The 15,644-nt window shown below is 30.5% G+C and overlaps 1 protein-coding gene and 1 long non-coding RNA gene across 3 annotated transcripts in view; both read left to right on the top strand.

The window, feature by feature from the left end:
* LOC139527501 (ankyrin-1-like) overlaps positions 1-15,644 on the top strand; it is a 120,825-nt gene that overhangs the window by 51,076 nt on the left and 54,105 nt on the right. For both annotated transcript variants that reach the window (XM_071322995.1, XM_071322996.1), the window contains exon 12: positions 9,042-9,143. In XM_071322995.1, the coding sequence (XP_071179096.1) occupies positions 9,042-9,143 (102 nt within the window). The remainder of the gene's footprint in view (positions 1-9,041; positions 9,144-15,644) is intronic.
* Positions 1,799-7,848, top strand: LOC139527500 (uncharacterized). The gene is made up of 5 exons (XR_011665366.1): positions 1,799-2,152; positions 2,800-3,086; positions 3,797-4,081; positions 4,837-4,989; positions 5,810-7,848. It is a non-coding gene; the product is annotated as an uncharacterized lncRNA (long non-coding RNA).

The raw sequence follows: 15,644 nt of genomic DNA on the forward strand, positions 1-15,644 counted from the left end.
GCAATTTTAACACAAACTACACTACAAATGAGTGTTCTGATGATGTTACTGATATCAACACATGTGATTGCAATGACAAAAATATAATTTTAACTGAATCTGGTCTTTTGCCAAAGAATTTTACTGATTTTTATATATGCTCAACCCATTTCAACCAATTATTGAAAAGAAACTCTGATTTGAGAAGAAGAAAAGTATGTCAGCTTCCTACTTTGATTAGTGCACATCCTCCAGTAGCATCACACTCTGTTGTTGGTGTAAAAATGCCAAAGCCTAGTCGCAATATCACAATCACTGATGTAGAAAAGATTCAGAAGTGTTATGGCCTCACACTTCCTATTGGAACACGTAAGTTAAAAACTAAATTAATATATTTATTATGACTGTTTATTTTTTTTCTTTCCAATTGCCTGGTATAGTTTACATTTGTTCAATACTTTTTTAAATAACACTCTAGAAATACAAAAGAGACCCTATTTCAACACAGGAACAACATATTCATAATTTTTTGGGTACAATTCATACAAAAACAAGAAGATGTTGTATAATACTAAAAGCCAACAAGTCAAATCTCCACCAGAGACCAAAGGCATTGAAGTAAATAGCTAATGGTCATTATTATGTCTTCAACAATAAGAAAAACCCATAAATCACAGAGTCAGCTACAAAAGGCCCCCAAAAGACAATTGTAAAACAATGCAACGAGGAAAACTAGCATCCCCTCCTTTATAAATCTGTCCCTTTTTGCAATGATTTTGAATTACAAAATTTGAATTAAAATTACCTTCTCATTTGATAAAAGTGCAAAATAAAAGCACATAGAAATTGTTCATATTGCTAAGAAATACATTTAATTTTAACTAAAGTATATATTTGCATTTGTTTTTCTGACGTTAATTTTTTTGTTGATGTTCGATGTTTGATGTTTAAATGTAAAGATTTTATTAACAGGTTTATGTATTATATACTAGTACACGTGTCTGTGTCTGTGTCTTACGTACCAAAACAAAATATATATTTGTCGGTGGTAAAACCTGTTTTACTTAATACAAGGTTAGAATATAGTTTAGTGCAAAAATTAGATACTGTATACAGACCATAATGTTTAAAAAAAAAATGTTGTTTCTATAGTAATTAATCATGTTTGAAAACTAAAAATGTGTTAATGCATTTAGCACATTCAGGATTTCAAAAAATGTAAACAAAATACATCACTATTTTTCAGATTGAAATTTCAGCATCCGAATATACAGTTACATCAGAAGAGTCAGGAAGTCAAAATTATTTATCCCAGTCACAAGTAAGTAACATCTCCAAAAAAAGTATTCTATCACATTACATTGATAAAAGTTTATATCATTAACACTTTAACATGATCAATGTGACAACTCAAAAACAGAAATTAAAGCCGCATTCAAAAGAAATGAATCCTATAGTTTAGGCACAATTACCAGAAATTAAAAGGAAACAGAATTAAAAGAAGAACAATCAAAACATATAAGCATTACATTTAGGAGATAACTGTATTGGATTTTAAGCTCCGACGGCATCAATTGGGGATTTGATGGTCGCAAATTAAGTTTATTGGCGAATCCCAAATTGATGCCGTCAGAGCTTAAAATACAATATTGTTATCTCCATTCTAATGAAACTGTCAGAAATCAACGTTAAAACATGTATTCAAAATTTGTCATATGCCATCCATTACATAAACCTCATTTAGATTAAATAATTCCTTGATTTTTGTCTTGCCTAGAAATAATAAAAAAAAACAAACTCATATGTATGCTATTTCCAGCATTGATGGCATAGTTTGTGATGAGATCCAGTTTAAATGTATTTGCAAACCACTAGTATTAGGCCAATGAAATTGGAACAAGTGTAGTTCATATGTTATTTTATATACCTTCACATTACTTTATAATATTTTCAGCTTCATATTTCAAAGGGAAAAGAAGTAGCAGATCACTGTATGTTGTATGCCCTCAGTGACGAAAAGGATGAGGCATTTACAGAACAATGTTCTCACAATCACCAGATGGTCTGTGAAAGCTGTGAACAGTTGAAAGAGACCATTGCTGCATTACAAAAGATCTTTGTTACTTCCTCAGTAGATGGAAAAGAGGATGAGATGAATGACCTCAATTTCAGGGTAACTTATTATATTATTTATATGACTACTTTTAAATGTAAAAAAGTTTAATTACATTTACATATGATTGTTCAGGGAAATTAATTACCCTTATCTATTATTGTTGGTTGCTGTTAATTCAGCTTGCTATGAGATGTTCTCAAGCTTATTACTTTCTTTGAATATTTCCTCCATATATATGTTTCCCAAATACAATACTATCTTTTCCGATTTGTTACTTGATGACCAATCTTCCTACTGGTATTTTACTGGCTATCATTCTGCATAAATTTCCATTACACAATATATGTACTGGACTAGAAGGAAAGAGCAACTGTTTAATATTTAATTATTTTTGTATTAACTTATGAATTAAATAAAAAGAATTAACTAATTCAGGATATGTTTTATCAGAGAGTATTCTATTTTTAAGTGTGAATGAATCGTCACTAGGCTAATTGAGTTGCAACAGGAAAGTCTGTAATTTATATTTACACTGCTTTAATTATTCCCCTAAGAAAAGACCAATGAAAAAGCATACATTTTAGAAAACTGACATCAGAGATCAGAACAAAATATTACCTAACATTTTTGCCTAACAGGTCATACCTAAATTTAGAATAAAACTTAATAAAAATATGTTTTTTTGAATTGATCTTCATTTTTAGGTACAACAAGCAACAAAGAGTATGTTCAGCCTGAAAAAGCACATAATAAGATGCAAAAACCAAGACTTAGCAAAAACTCATCTTTTTGAAACCATGCCTTAGATGAAGTTTTACTAGTATGTGACTGGGCTATGCAGTTTTTACCCCGACAGTTTCGTGAAGATCAATGTGACTGGTTCGGAAAGAGAGGAATACCATGGCACATATCTGTAGCCTTCTTTAGGAAAGATGATGGAATCATTGGTAGCCTTGGGTTTGTTCATTTGTTTGCAACCCAAATATCCCAGGTTAGATTTTTTTAAATGAATAAGCTATAATTTTGATGTACAAATAATTGTTTTTTTACAGTAAAGATAACATATTGAACAATATATGGTAGGGCAAGTAGGAACTTTGTTGCAAAATACATCTATACCAAAGAAAGAATAGAGGGTAAACGCACACGAGACAATATCTCAACATATAACATAGTTTAAATTATAATAAATATGAATGGCACACAATAAAGCAAGTTGAAGATGGTGTAAAAGACCTAGCAGACAACTTGTAAAATATTTTTAAAATGTGAAAGAGGAACCATACCATGACAATGAGTAAGAATATCATATAAAGAAAATAAGGTAAAGACATTGGCTAATAAATTTAATTGTGCCATTGGTGAGATTAAATGTGGTCTGTACACTGATGTAGCTGTGAGATATGTATTATCCATTTTCATAATGCATTTTTATACACTAAGAATAAAAGACAAACAAATGAACATCTTGGGGTTAACCTTTGGTATCATTAATCAAATAGTGTATATACATGTATGACTACCCTAAACAAAATTGTGTTTGAATACCTATCCATATACTTGATTTGATACCTTCTTCTGAAAACAATTTATTATTTGTGCTCTAATTTTTGTTGTAGTTGATCAATTATGCTTAGGAAATGGATATTTTATAAAGCAGTTTAAAGGTTGTGATTTATTTTGTTTACATTCTTTTAACAGGACAGCCAAATAACAGCCAGTATTATCCAAGATGTAATGGATAAAATTAGAGAAATTAACACCAATGACATAAAGTTTCATGTATGGTCTGACAATGCTGGTTGTTACAAGTCAACATAAATGCTTTCATTCTAATTCCATTCAGGTCTTACCCTGTCATATGACTTCTGTGAATCCCAGAATGGGAAGGGACCATGTGACCGCACTGCTGCAACCATCAAATCTTCTATTAGAAGATATGTAAACCAGGGTCATGATGTACTTACAGCACAATCAATGAAAAAGGTACAGAAAATTTTAAAAACCCAATCAGTTTCATGTCTTAAACATCCCTAGGTTACAGCTGTAAATGTACTTTGAAATTCAGAAATTATTGCGAGGTTTTTATTAATGGTCATTAATTGGAATTGTTAGACTGCTTGATTATAGTAATAATAAGAACTCTCATTCTGATATTTTAAACATAAATCTGTGTGCAACTTTTGCAAATATGGCAGTAATTTATCTCACAATTTCATTAATTCTGCAAAAATTGCAATAACAAATGCACACAATAATTTATTAGTCTAACAATGTCAGTGCCAAGCAAAACAATTAACAAGGTTTATTATAAATGATTCAGAATAGCATGAGTGCAGCTTTAAAAAGATTAAAATCAAGTGGAAACCAGTGAGCAACAACAATAACTAATTTGGATATAATATCTAAAGGAATTAACCCAGTTATAGGACAGCAAAAGTTACTTTTTAACTCTATATAAATATAAAAACAAGGATTAGTATAATTGTGCCTGATACTAATATCCACTGGAGACCATATGACATAGAATTTATCAATTATAGGTCACTGCAAGGCCTTAAACAATGACAAAAAACAGATACTTCATTGTAAGCTCTTTTTTGTTATGCTTTTATATCTATTATGATTTGAGGTTTTTATAATTCAAATAAAGGTTTGCAACCAAAAAAGCCAACAGTTCTAATCTACTCTAGTTATTTTTCTCCTTATAAGCATTTACAATAATTTCACTTTATTTACAGGCAATAGACAAGTCAGCAAAAAATGTAAAGTACATAGTTCGTGTCATAGAAGAAGCTGAGTGTAGGAAAACTAAGTACACTGCTATACCTGCAATATCAACCTATAGTAACTTCACATTTAGCGCACATGGCATTACCGCATGGAAGGCACAGGTAAAAAGATAAATATTATTTTTATAATTCCCCGCAACATGAATATGAAAATAAAAGATGTGGTATGATAGCCAATGAGACAACTATCCATAAAGAGACCAAATGACACATAAATTAACAGTTATAGATCACTATATGGCCTTCAATGATGAGCAATGGCCATCAGAGTCTTTGCAATACTCTTAGAATGCTTGTTAATTTACTATTTTCTTATCCTTTCTTTTTATAATTTCCTAATCATGATTAAGATCTCCAAACACTGATTTTCTATTGATATCTGTAAGCAGTCAATAGACCATAACTTGATATATGTGATTCAAGTATTATTTTTTGCTATTATGTTGAAAAATTTGTCACAATTTTTTTAGTTTGCTCCAAGTTAGAATATAGTGTTCAAATATTATTTATGACTTCCTGCAAACCGTTTCCTTCATGTGGGTTCGCAGGTTTAAGATTCAAATAAGTTTTTTTTGCACTATTTAATTTACTCCCTAACATGGGACAGTGGAGTAACAGTACAACATCGGAACAAACTATAAAAACACAGTTCTTACTTGTCAGATTGATCACAACAAAGCAAAAAACAACTAACAATACATAGACACATACTAGATGTGGCAGCCAAGGATTATGTATATCCAGCACTAGACTCAATGTTCAGTTATATTCATTTCATACATACTTTTCATGTCAATAGCTACAATATATAGCCAGTTCATTTTCACTGAGTGTAAAACAGCAACAATTAATCAATTAATCAATTATTGTTTAAACAGTATTCTCAAATTATAAGTTAGTAATTTTATTTTCTACATTTTAGGAAAGCTAATACCTTCATCTGATATTCCAAGTGTTGAAAAGTGTATTCTAAATACCTCATGTCCAGAGATAGAGGGAGAAATTGATGTGTTTTTTCACCAACTGCCACTTAAAGCTGAAAAGGAAGAAAACACCATAACATGTGCAAATGAGGGATGCACACTGTCTTTTTCATCTTTTCATGACCTGTCAAGCCACTTAATGTTCGGCAAGTGTGAGTTTGAATTCAGGTGTCAGTTTAGTAATGGATGTGACATTACTAAGAAGACTTACATTACAAAGATATCTAAGTCTTTTTCAACCAACTTTCAAGTTTCAACAGCAGGGCTGACAGTTGGAATTAATGATCTCTGATTTAGAACTTGGCTGGGCATTGAAAGAAGAAAGGAAGAACAAAAGGTTTAATGTGAACCAAAAAGAATATCTCACTGAAAAGTTTAACAAAGGTCTAAAAACTGGCAGAAAGGAAGGTCCTTTTTTGGTATCAGAGGAAATGCTGACTGAGAGAAAAGAAGATGGAAATAGAAGATTTTCATATGATGAAATCCTTTCGGTACAACAAATCACAAGTTTCTTTTCTATAATGAGCAGGAAGAACAAATCATTTGATGATTCCGTTGATGCATCAAGGGAAGAAACTATAACACCTATCAGGAGAGAACTAACTGCAGATGAACTTAATTAAATATCTTTTACCAACTTTATGTAAAAAGCTACAAATATTTTATGCACTTATAATATGGTATGATTGTCAATGATACAAATCCTATAAATGACACTAAAGGTCACTGTAGAGTCTTTAACAATGAGCAAAGCCCATACTGCATTATCAGCTACAAAAGACTTCAAATGACAAATTTAAATAGCTTAAAGTGAAATTGCTAAAAACAATTTGTTTTTCCAATAAAAATACCAAATGAGACATCAAACTCACGATCCATTGAACATAGACAATGATGGTAAAAGTTTCCGTTATAAGTTTTTGGTAAAAGATTTTGGTCAAGGTAGTTTTTGATGAAATTGAACTCCAATCAACTTGAAACTTAGTACATATGTTCCCTAAGATATGATCTTTCTAATTTAATATGTCTAATGCCAAATTCGATTTTTTCCCCCAATTTCACAGTCAACTAAACATAGAAAATGATAGTGTGCATGGAGCATGCGAGCATCTGTGGACGGTTGACAACATTTTGTTCTTGCTTTTATAAGTTAATAGTGAGATTTGGATTTCCTATGATATTTCCAATCATAGACAGACATTGACTTGTGTTTTGTTTGCATAGTGTTTTAGCACCAGTGCAACTCTGTAGTATATTATTTCAAAGTTGAAGTGAAATGAGGTGCAAGATGTATGCATTTTCACAGGTTCTGATTAAATTTCACTTAAAATTTTCATAATTTAACCACTTAACCATGTTAACTGTTATTTACAGACTCTTGAGAGTTGACAAAGTCTTAATCTTTACTGACATGGTAATCTTCACAACAACTCTTTTGTTTGAGATATGCTTTTAGAAAGAATACCGGAGTAAATATTTGTATGCAGAAGCTATAAAATACATATTTTTGGCGATTTTTCTTTTTTCTGCTTAGGGTCGTATAAATGGTTACTATGGTAGCCACAATCTTAAATTGACATTTATCTTTTCAAATAGAGTTAAATTAATAATCAGATCGTATTGAACTAAATTTTCTTCATTTTTAACTTAAAATTTGCCAATTTTCAAATTTTTGTTTTTTTTTAGATAGTTTTCATTTTTTGAGAAATAACACTACTAAAATTTTTTGATATTTTGGACTTTATGCTTTAAACATTTTATATGCATTATTTTAAGAACATCTGTCGGTGCATTTTTTCACAGTCTCTTATTAAAATTGGTAAAAAATCCAATTTTTCAAAAATCCCCAAAAAGTCAAAATCAAGGTTTTTGGCAGCTTCAAAAAACTGTGATAGGATTTTTTTGTATTATGTTATATACTGTTATTATATGCTTAGATCATTGTCTTCATGATGACAAATAAAGAATATGACCTCAGAACAATTTGGTTTATGTTTTATATGCAATGAAAATGGTAATTTCACTGATTGAAAGACTCTGTAAGAAGCCTTATTTGATGATGTATGGTAACCATGGCAACCGCAACTCTGTGTATCAATTTTATACCAAATTTCAAACAAGGGTGACATATGGGTATTACCTACCAAGTTCCATTGAAATTTGAGGTCCTGACTTTCCCACCCTATATCAGAATTTTTGATGCCAACAGAGAATGGCTCTTAAATGTTTTTCCAAAAAAGTATGAGAAAGCACAAAACCTATTGGTCGACTATTCCTGTAATTGCAGAAGAGCATAACTTAATCTACTGTTTTCTATTTATTGAACCAGTGTAATCAATGTTTTTAAACCCAATTATATAAGTATATAAATGGTATAAGGGTCTCTTCTTTTCCAAAGTTTGACTAAACATTTAGACGCTTAAACCAAAAATATATGAATTCCTTCCAGAAAGTTGAAATTCTACTTTACTGAAAATCCATCTGATTTATTAGTATTTATTTAAAAGAATGTTATTATTTATTTCTTTTATAGTCAAACCACCTTCTTATTTAATTGTTTTACCAATAATATTAAAAATTCAAATATTTTAAAGCTCTTTCATAAACATTTACTTCACAACCATTACCATTTTGCGAAGAATTTTCTTAATAAGAATACCAAATTGGTCTTTGTTACTTTCCTCCATCCCTTTTTTCTATTTTATTTTATTTATTTGATTGTTATATTAGGTAGTCAAATACTAATAAAGCTTCACCCTCAAAATCAACCGTTCTTCTTACAAAACATTTCATTAAATTAGTATACGTATCTGCGATCTCTTTTTATTTAAACAGGACATTATATCTTTTACATCTGTTGATTTATAACGCATTTGCGAATAAACTGTTAATAATTTAATTGCTATATCTGTTTGACGGAAACTGTGTCTTATACCTGAATACTAGAAAAGGAGAACTTGAAATACACATCGATACGATCATGTTTTTAAAAAAAACAAAAGTGATTAATTAGTGCAAAACTAAAGTATCAGATAATTTGTAATATGTTAAATAGATATCATTACATGAGATTAGTGTGAGTTTTGCTGGATAGATTGTTTTTATCTTTATCATCCAATTAATTAGGGAAATATGCCTTTGTAATATAGTGATCTTTGTAACTGTTTTCAGAATGATGACTTTCTCTTACACGTGGCTGTTTATGGAGGAAATATAGCCATAGTCAAATTGTTATTAGAAAAAACTGATCTTGATCCTAACAAAGGAGACGAGGTACATGTATTGAATGCATTTATAGTCAGGATTGCCATACTCAGCTACAACGTACGGCCCGACAACGACTTAAACAGCCTTCGTATTCTACAATGTTCTTTATCCAGACAATGTTGGTACATGTAGTAAAATATCCACACACTTGAAACATACATCTCTTTAATCGTGTTTTGTTTTAAATACAACTAACTAATTAATTAGTGCAAAACAACAGTCATGACAGTATCTTTAAACGGAAAACAGAAATAAAGCGAACCATCTGAAACGCTTAGACATTTGATATTATTCATATTAACACAATGCTCTAAATGTGTATTTTATAAAAAATGGAAATAATTGATTAGTTAAAAGTCATATCATTTGTTCATTGAAAGGTAGTACAGACAAATTTATCATAATTTCAAACACATGGTCTAATGTATGACATTATGTTACTACTGCTTTAGTTGGAACTAATACACATTTGAAGATATGTATAACAGAATACGGTGGTGTTAACAGAAATTTTTATTTATATTACTTAACTTTATAAATTAAACTGACTAAACTGTGAAGTAACTGATTTTGTAAAAAATTGATATTAATGATAGACGATGTTCGCCGAACTTCTTTTCGTAACCAACGTAAACAAGATGGCGGCGATTATAAAACAATTCGGATGGACGTTGTTTCACCTCGCGTTAATCGATAACATAACACATTCGTTTGAAGGATAATTACAGTTTTTGTAGTTGATATTTTATCAGATAGAAAATTTCATGGAAAACATGTTTGCGTTAACCAACAAATATATTCATATGCCAGGTCTATTTAAAGAAACTGATATAGAATTTACGTGTGATAGAGGTTGCGTGTGTGGAAAAATAGATTCCTTATCTCCTTATATTTTAAAGAATATAAGGATTAAACGCTTTTTTAAAGGAATTTATTGGTGTAGTTTCTTTATACGATTAAGCTTTTAAAACCAGGCAAAATTGAATATGAAGGTAACCCAGATACTTCGGATCAGTAAGCAGTTTATATATACCCTCCTGTTTAAATATATGATAAAGCGTATAAAACTCGACTAATATCATTCCTCGCGCCTTAAAGATTTAAACTTTGTATCGTTAACGTTTCCTTTTACAAAACCAATAAAAAGAACACAGGCATTCTAGTATTTTGTCTCTGTAAACTGTAGAACAGCATATATAAATTTACTATTTTCTATTAATAAAACAAGCCTGATCAAAATTAATTTAGGCGTGTAAAATTCTATAAGCAATAACCCATTAGCGAATTACCTATATATAATAAAGGTCTATATAACTGTCCTTCGTGTTCTTTCGTTTATTTGTACTGTCACGTAATGTTGTCATATTAGCGGTATTTGTACAATTGCCTATTAAGCAGTAGGGTTGGCTGGCGATAAAACCAGGTTCAAACCACAATTTTTTCATAAACTGTCTTGTTCCAAGTCAGGAATATGACAGTTGTTATCAACTAGTCCGTTTGGTATTTGTTTTTGTACGAGGATAGGTAAATGTTGTACTGGAGTAAATAGGCTATTTATTCATATAAAAATCAATGAAATTTGAAATTATTTAGAATTTTAGTCTAGAAACTTTCTTACCCAGAACTTATTTTTATCATCCCTAATATCATCCAAAGTTTTTATTTCTGGTGTCTCAGAACCCCCCACGTGGTACCATGGTAACGACCAGAATTCAAAGCTGGCGTTTGAACGCGAAACTTCAAGAGCCTGGCGCACCCCAAAGAACTAGACAAATGAATGAAAATAAAGTTGTATTTGGTTGACAACGATGTTATCTTTCCCGTAACAGCTGTTAAAAGTGCCTTTTTATAATAAAAAATAACAGAAATGACATACAATCTAACCGTGGCCACACCAAAAGTCAACTATCTTGTCAATTTTTAAAATGTTGTATTTATTTTAAAAACAAGAAACAACAATCTTGGTATTCATGAGCTTTTTAAGAATAAATATGCCAAGTTTTCAAGAGATCAATAAATTTTAACGTGGTGTGCCAATGCGATCTTCATAGATAAATGATATTCAAGTCCTTACGTGGCGACATTTAAACACTGAATTGAATCAGATCAATTATTCCCCTTTTTGGTGTAAATGTTGCCGGAAAAGAAATAATCGACATTTTGATAGATTTTGACTAGAAATAGACACATTATAGATATAGAATAATGTTATTTTTTTCATTTTTACTCTTGAGGTGTTAATGCATCTTAAAAAGTATCACCGTGCATACGAAGAGAAAAAGGGGGGATGCGCTTACGTTATACTTTGTTTTAAAGAGCTTTCGTAACCCAATGTTCATTTCTAACTGCACATGTGTGTCATATGTGTCGATTGTAAATAAAATTATCTTACTTACTTTCTTAAATTTATTTATCATTGGGTCTTAACGACTTTTAGATTACCAAGGTTTGGCATATAGCATACGTTTACTTTGCGTTTAGTAAGTTATAGGTTATTCATTGAAATCAACAAATTATTAATGTAAAGTCTGTCATTATCATACCTTCGTATAATACTGTGATTATTGCAACTGTTTTCAGGAGGATGATACTCTCTTACACTTAGCTGTTAAAGGTGGATATATCGACATAGTAAAATTGTTATTAGAACTAACAGATATAGATCCAAACAAAGTAAATGAGGTATGAAATGTAGTTCTAGTCAGTTTGTTAATCCTTTGTTAATTCAGCACAGACAACCATCAAATTCCAACTCCGCAGAATGTTGCTAGTAAAATATATACCCAACTTTTTTACGTACTTAAGTCTTGAAACGCGAAAAGATGTACTGAAGCAAAACAAACCAAATGTTAAGATATGAGTATCTTCCGTCTATTTACATTTAGCTTTTAAAGGGGTAGTTTTAAAGAACTAGTTGTTAAATTCTGTGTCATTTGCTGTCTTATGGAGAATTGCCTTGTTCGCAATCATACCACACCTTCTCATTTTGATAGAGATATTTTTTTTGTAGCAGGTCGTTTTCTTTGTTATTAACTTTCCATTTAGCATTTGTACAGATGTATTTAACATAATTTAAAATACACGATCCAATGTATGACACTTTTGTTTCTCCTGCTATGTTATATACACAGACATTTATGAATGGAATTTAAGAATTAGTCGATGTGGATAGTTATATGTATAAGGTATTTAGTTTTTAGTTATGTTCATATCACACACTCTCAAACTTTACGCAGCCAGACAGATAATCAATTTCGATTTTATATTTCGTCCTATGTGACTTTTACAATTTATGACGTGAAACACACAAAGCAGTGCCTGTGGTTTTTAAATTTGAGAGATGCTTATGGTTTTTTTGTTAAATATTTTTTTGTTTTGAGATTGTGACACAGTGATGACTGATGTACCCTTATTTTGCCTAGTTTACTTTTTATGCCTGTTTTGTTCACGCAACATTATAGTTGATGAAGTTTAATATGTTTAGTTTATTTTTTTCTCAGGTAAGAATGTCTGGAGACTTATAAAGCGTGAAGGAAAATTTTATAGTTAATAGTAGATTCATTTTGTATGTTGCCCTTATTATTGTTGAATGGGACTTGTAAGGAATGTTCACAGATGAACAAATACACGAGAAGTCTGTACATATTTGAACGTATTGGTCATAAATTTCTTGACATTTTCGTTACTTACTTATAATTGACTTTCAATTTATTGGCTTCGAGCGTTTCTGGTACAAATAAATCAACAGAAGGGATTGAAACATTGTATCGTTAACGTATGCCTTTAAAAAAAAGGGAACAAAGCCTCAAATGTAGTTTTTTCATTGAATAAGGTATACGAAATATTTTGGCGGTTATTTTTTTGGCGAATTAATTTTTTTTTATCAATACGTTTGCATATGCACTTTTAAATAGGCAGAATTTATTTTGGCGATTTTGTTCCATCCGCGAAAATAAGCGAAAATTTACACACCGCGAAAATAACCTGCTATACGGTATATTAATTAAAAAAACCAATCAATGTGTTTAAAGCTCTTGAAATCCTACAAACTATAACCCATGAACAAGTTTTATATATATATATATATATATATATATTAACAAGGTCTTTACTTATACAAAGTTTGACTCTAAATTTAACATGTATAAAAGCTTGAAAAAAACAACAGATTTCAATTCCTTTTTGAAAACTAAAATGTTAACACTGTTGAAAAACAATCAGATTTTTCTATTAATCATATTTGAAAAACTATTGTTTTATTTTCAGTCATAATATATTCTAAATTAAGCAGTAATACCACTGTAAAAATGTTTTGAAATGTTCAATTCTATAATGCTCTTTCTTAATCACTTACGTTACATTTATAGGCATTTTGTAAAAAAGTTTCTTAACTTTGAATATCAAACTGGTTTTTAACTTCATTTCCCAATACTCACTTTCCATTCTTGGATTTTTTTCTTGCAACATTGGATGGTTCAATACTGATATGGCATTACCCTAACACATAACTTCTAAATTAGAATAAGATTTATTTCAAAATTGTATTTAAATACTTTTATTTGTGATCCCCGTTTATTAAACTGTGGCCAACGAAAGTAGATCTTTTAGGTCCTTTATATTCCACGCTTTTCCGTAAGAACGGTTAGCTTTTTTAACATTTAAATTTGATGAAGGGGTTTTTATTTTAATACATGCCATCTAAAGAAATGAAGACTCGATTTTTAAGTCGCTTGACCTTGTTTTATATTCTCACGCTACATTTTATTTACGTAATTCAAATTAACAGTTTCGAAGGAATTGCGATTTATTAAAATGATCTCTCTATATGCAAACGTTCACTTTTTGTTTAGTTAGCTATAAGTTGTTCATTGATATTATTACTTTTTTTGTGTAAAGGCTGTCGTTTTCTTACCTTTGTATAATACTGTGATTATTGCAATTGTTTTCAGGATGCTGATACTCCCTTACATTTAGCTGTTGAAGGTGGATATCTAGACATAGTCAAATTGTTATTAGCACAAACAGATATAGATCCAAACAAAGTAAACGAGGTATGATATGTAGTACAAGTCAGTATTGAAATCCATTTTTATTCAGCTTAGACAACCATCAAATTCAAGCCCTGTTGACGATAATGCTAGTAATATATCTACCCACTTTTGCAACTTTCTATAACATTATAATGTCAAATGATGCTATGAAGCAAAACAAATAAAATGCTTAAACATACTCGCTTTTGGTTTTTTGAACTTTGCTCATGATGCCATATGTGGAGCAGGATCTGCTTACCCTTTCGGAGCACCTAAGCTCGCCCCCAAGTTTTGATAGGGTTCTCGTTGCTGAATCTTTTGTGTTCGATATTGTGTCGTGTGTAGTATTATTTGTCTGTTTGTCTTTCATTTTTTGTCAGTTTATTTTTGACCTATGAGGTGAATGTCCTTGTGGTATCTTTCGCCCCTCTTGTATTTAGGGATCAGGTAGTGACTTAAGCATGCATGTTTCAGATTTTGATGAAAAATTGAATAAATCATCTAAATAACATGTTATAATAAAAAAGTCCGTTTCAAGAAGATGCGGTTGTTATGGAAAAAAAGCCATATGAATATTACAAAGTAACAAGTAATGATCTTTAAGATAAAATCCCCATTTTTTACTGTTTCCATTAGTAAAATGGCGTATTAAATTATAATCCTGGTACCTTTGATAACAATTAAGCATACATAAATTTTGGTATTTTATACTTTGCTGTTAACAATGGTTAAGTGTCAGTTTACTTAGGATGCCACATGTGGAGAATGATCTGCTTACTCTTTCGGAGCACCTACGATCACCCCAAAGTTTTTGTAGGGTTCTTGTTGCTGTTCTATTTGGTGTCGGTTTTACTGCTATTTGTTTGTTTGTCTTTCACTTTTTTGGCCACGTCTTTGTCAGTTTACTTTTGACCTATGAAATTGAATGTCCCTGTGATATTGTTCGCCCCTCTTTTATTTAGGGATCAGGTAATGACTAAAACATGAATGTCTAAGATTTTGATAAAAGAAAAAAATGCATAAATCATCTAAATAACATGTAACACGTAATGTAGGTTTACATATAATCAACAATTTTTCACTGTTTCCATTAGACATGTTTATATTTTTTTCGTTGGGGGTTTCTGGTTAATATAATCCATTCATCCTATTGTGACTCTTCAAAATTCAAGAGTCTATCCTAAATTGAGGTTGATCATTATAGATTCAAAATATGTTTTTTTCAAATTAACAGTTTCAGAGGAATTGCGTTTATCAAAGCAGTCTCTATATGCATACGTTTACTTTGCGTTTAGTAAGTTATAGGTTATTCATTGGAATCATCAAATTATTTATGTAAAGTCTGTCATTATCAAACCTTTGTGTAATACTCTGAATATTGCAACTGTTTTCATTATGATGACGTAAATTAAAATAACAGTTTCAGAGGAATTGCGATTTATTAAAACAGTCACGGTATGCATACGTTTACTTTGTG

The sequence above is a fragment of the Mytilus edulis genome, chromosome 6, assembly GCF_963676685.1.
Source record: "Mytilus edulis chromosome 6, xbMytEdul2.2, whole genome shotgun sequence".
NCBI lineage: Eukaryota > Metazoa > Mollusca > Bivalvia > Mytilida > Mytilidae > Mytilus > Mytilus edulis.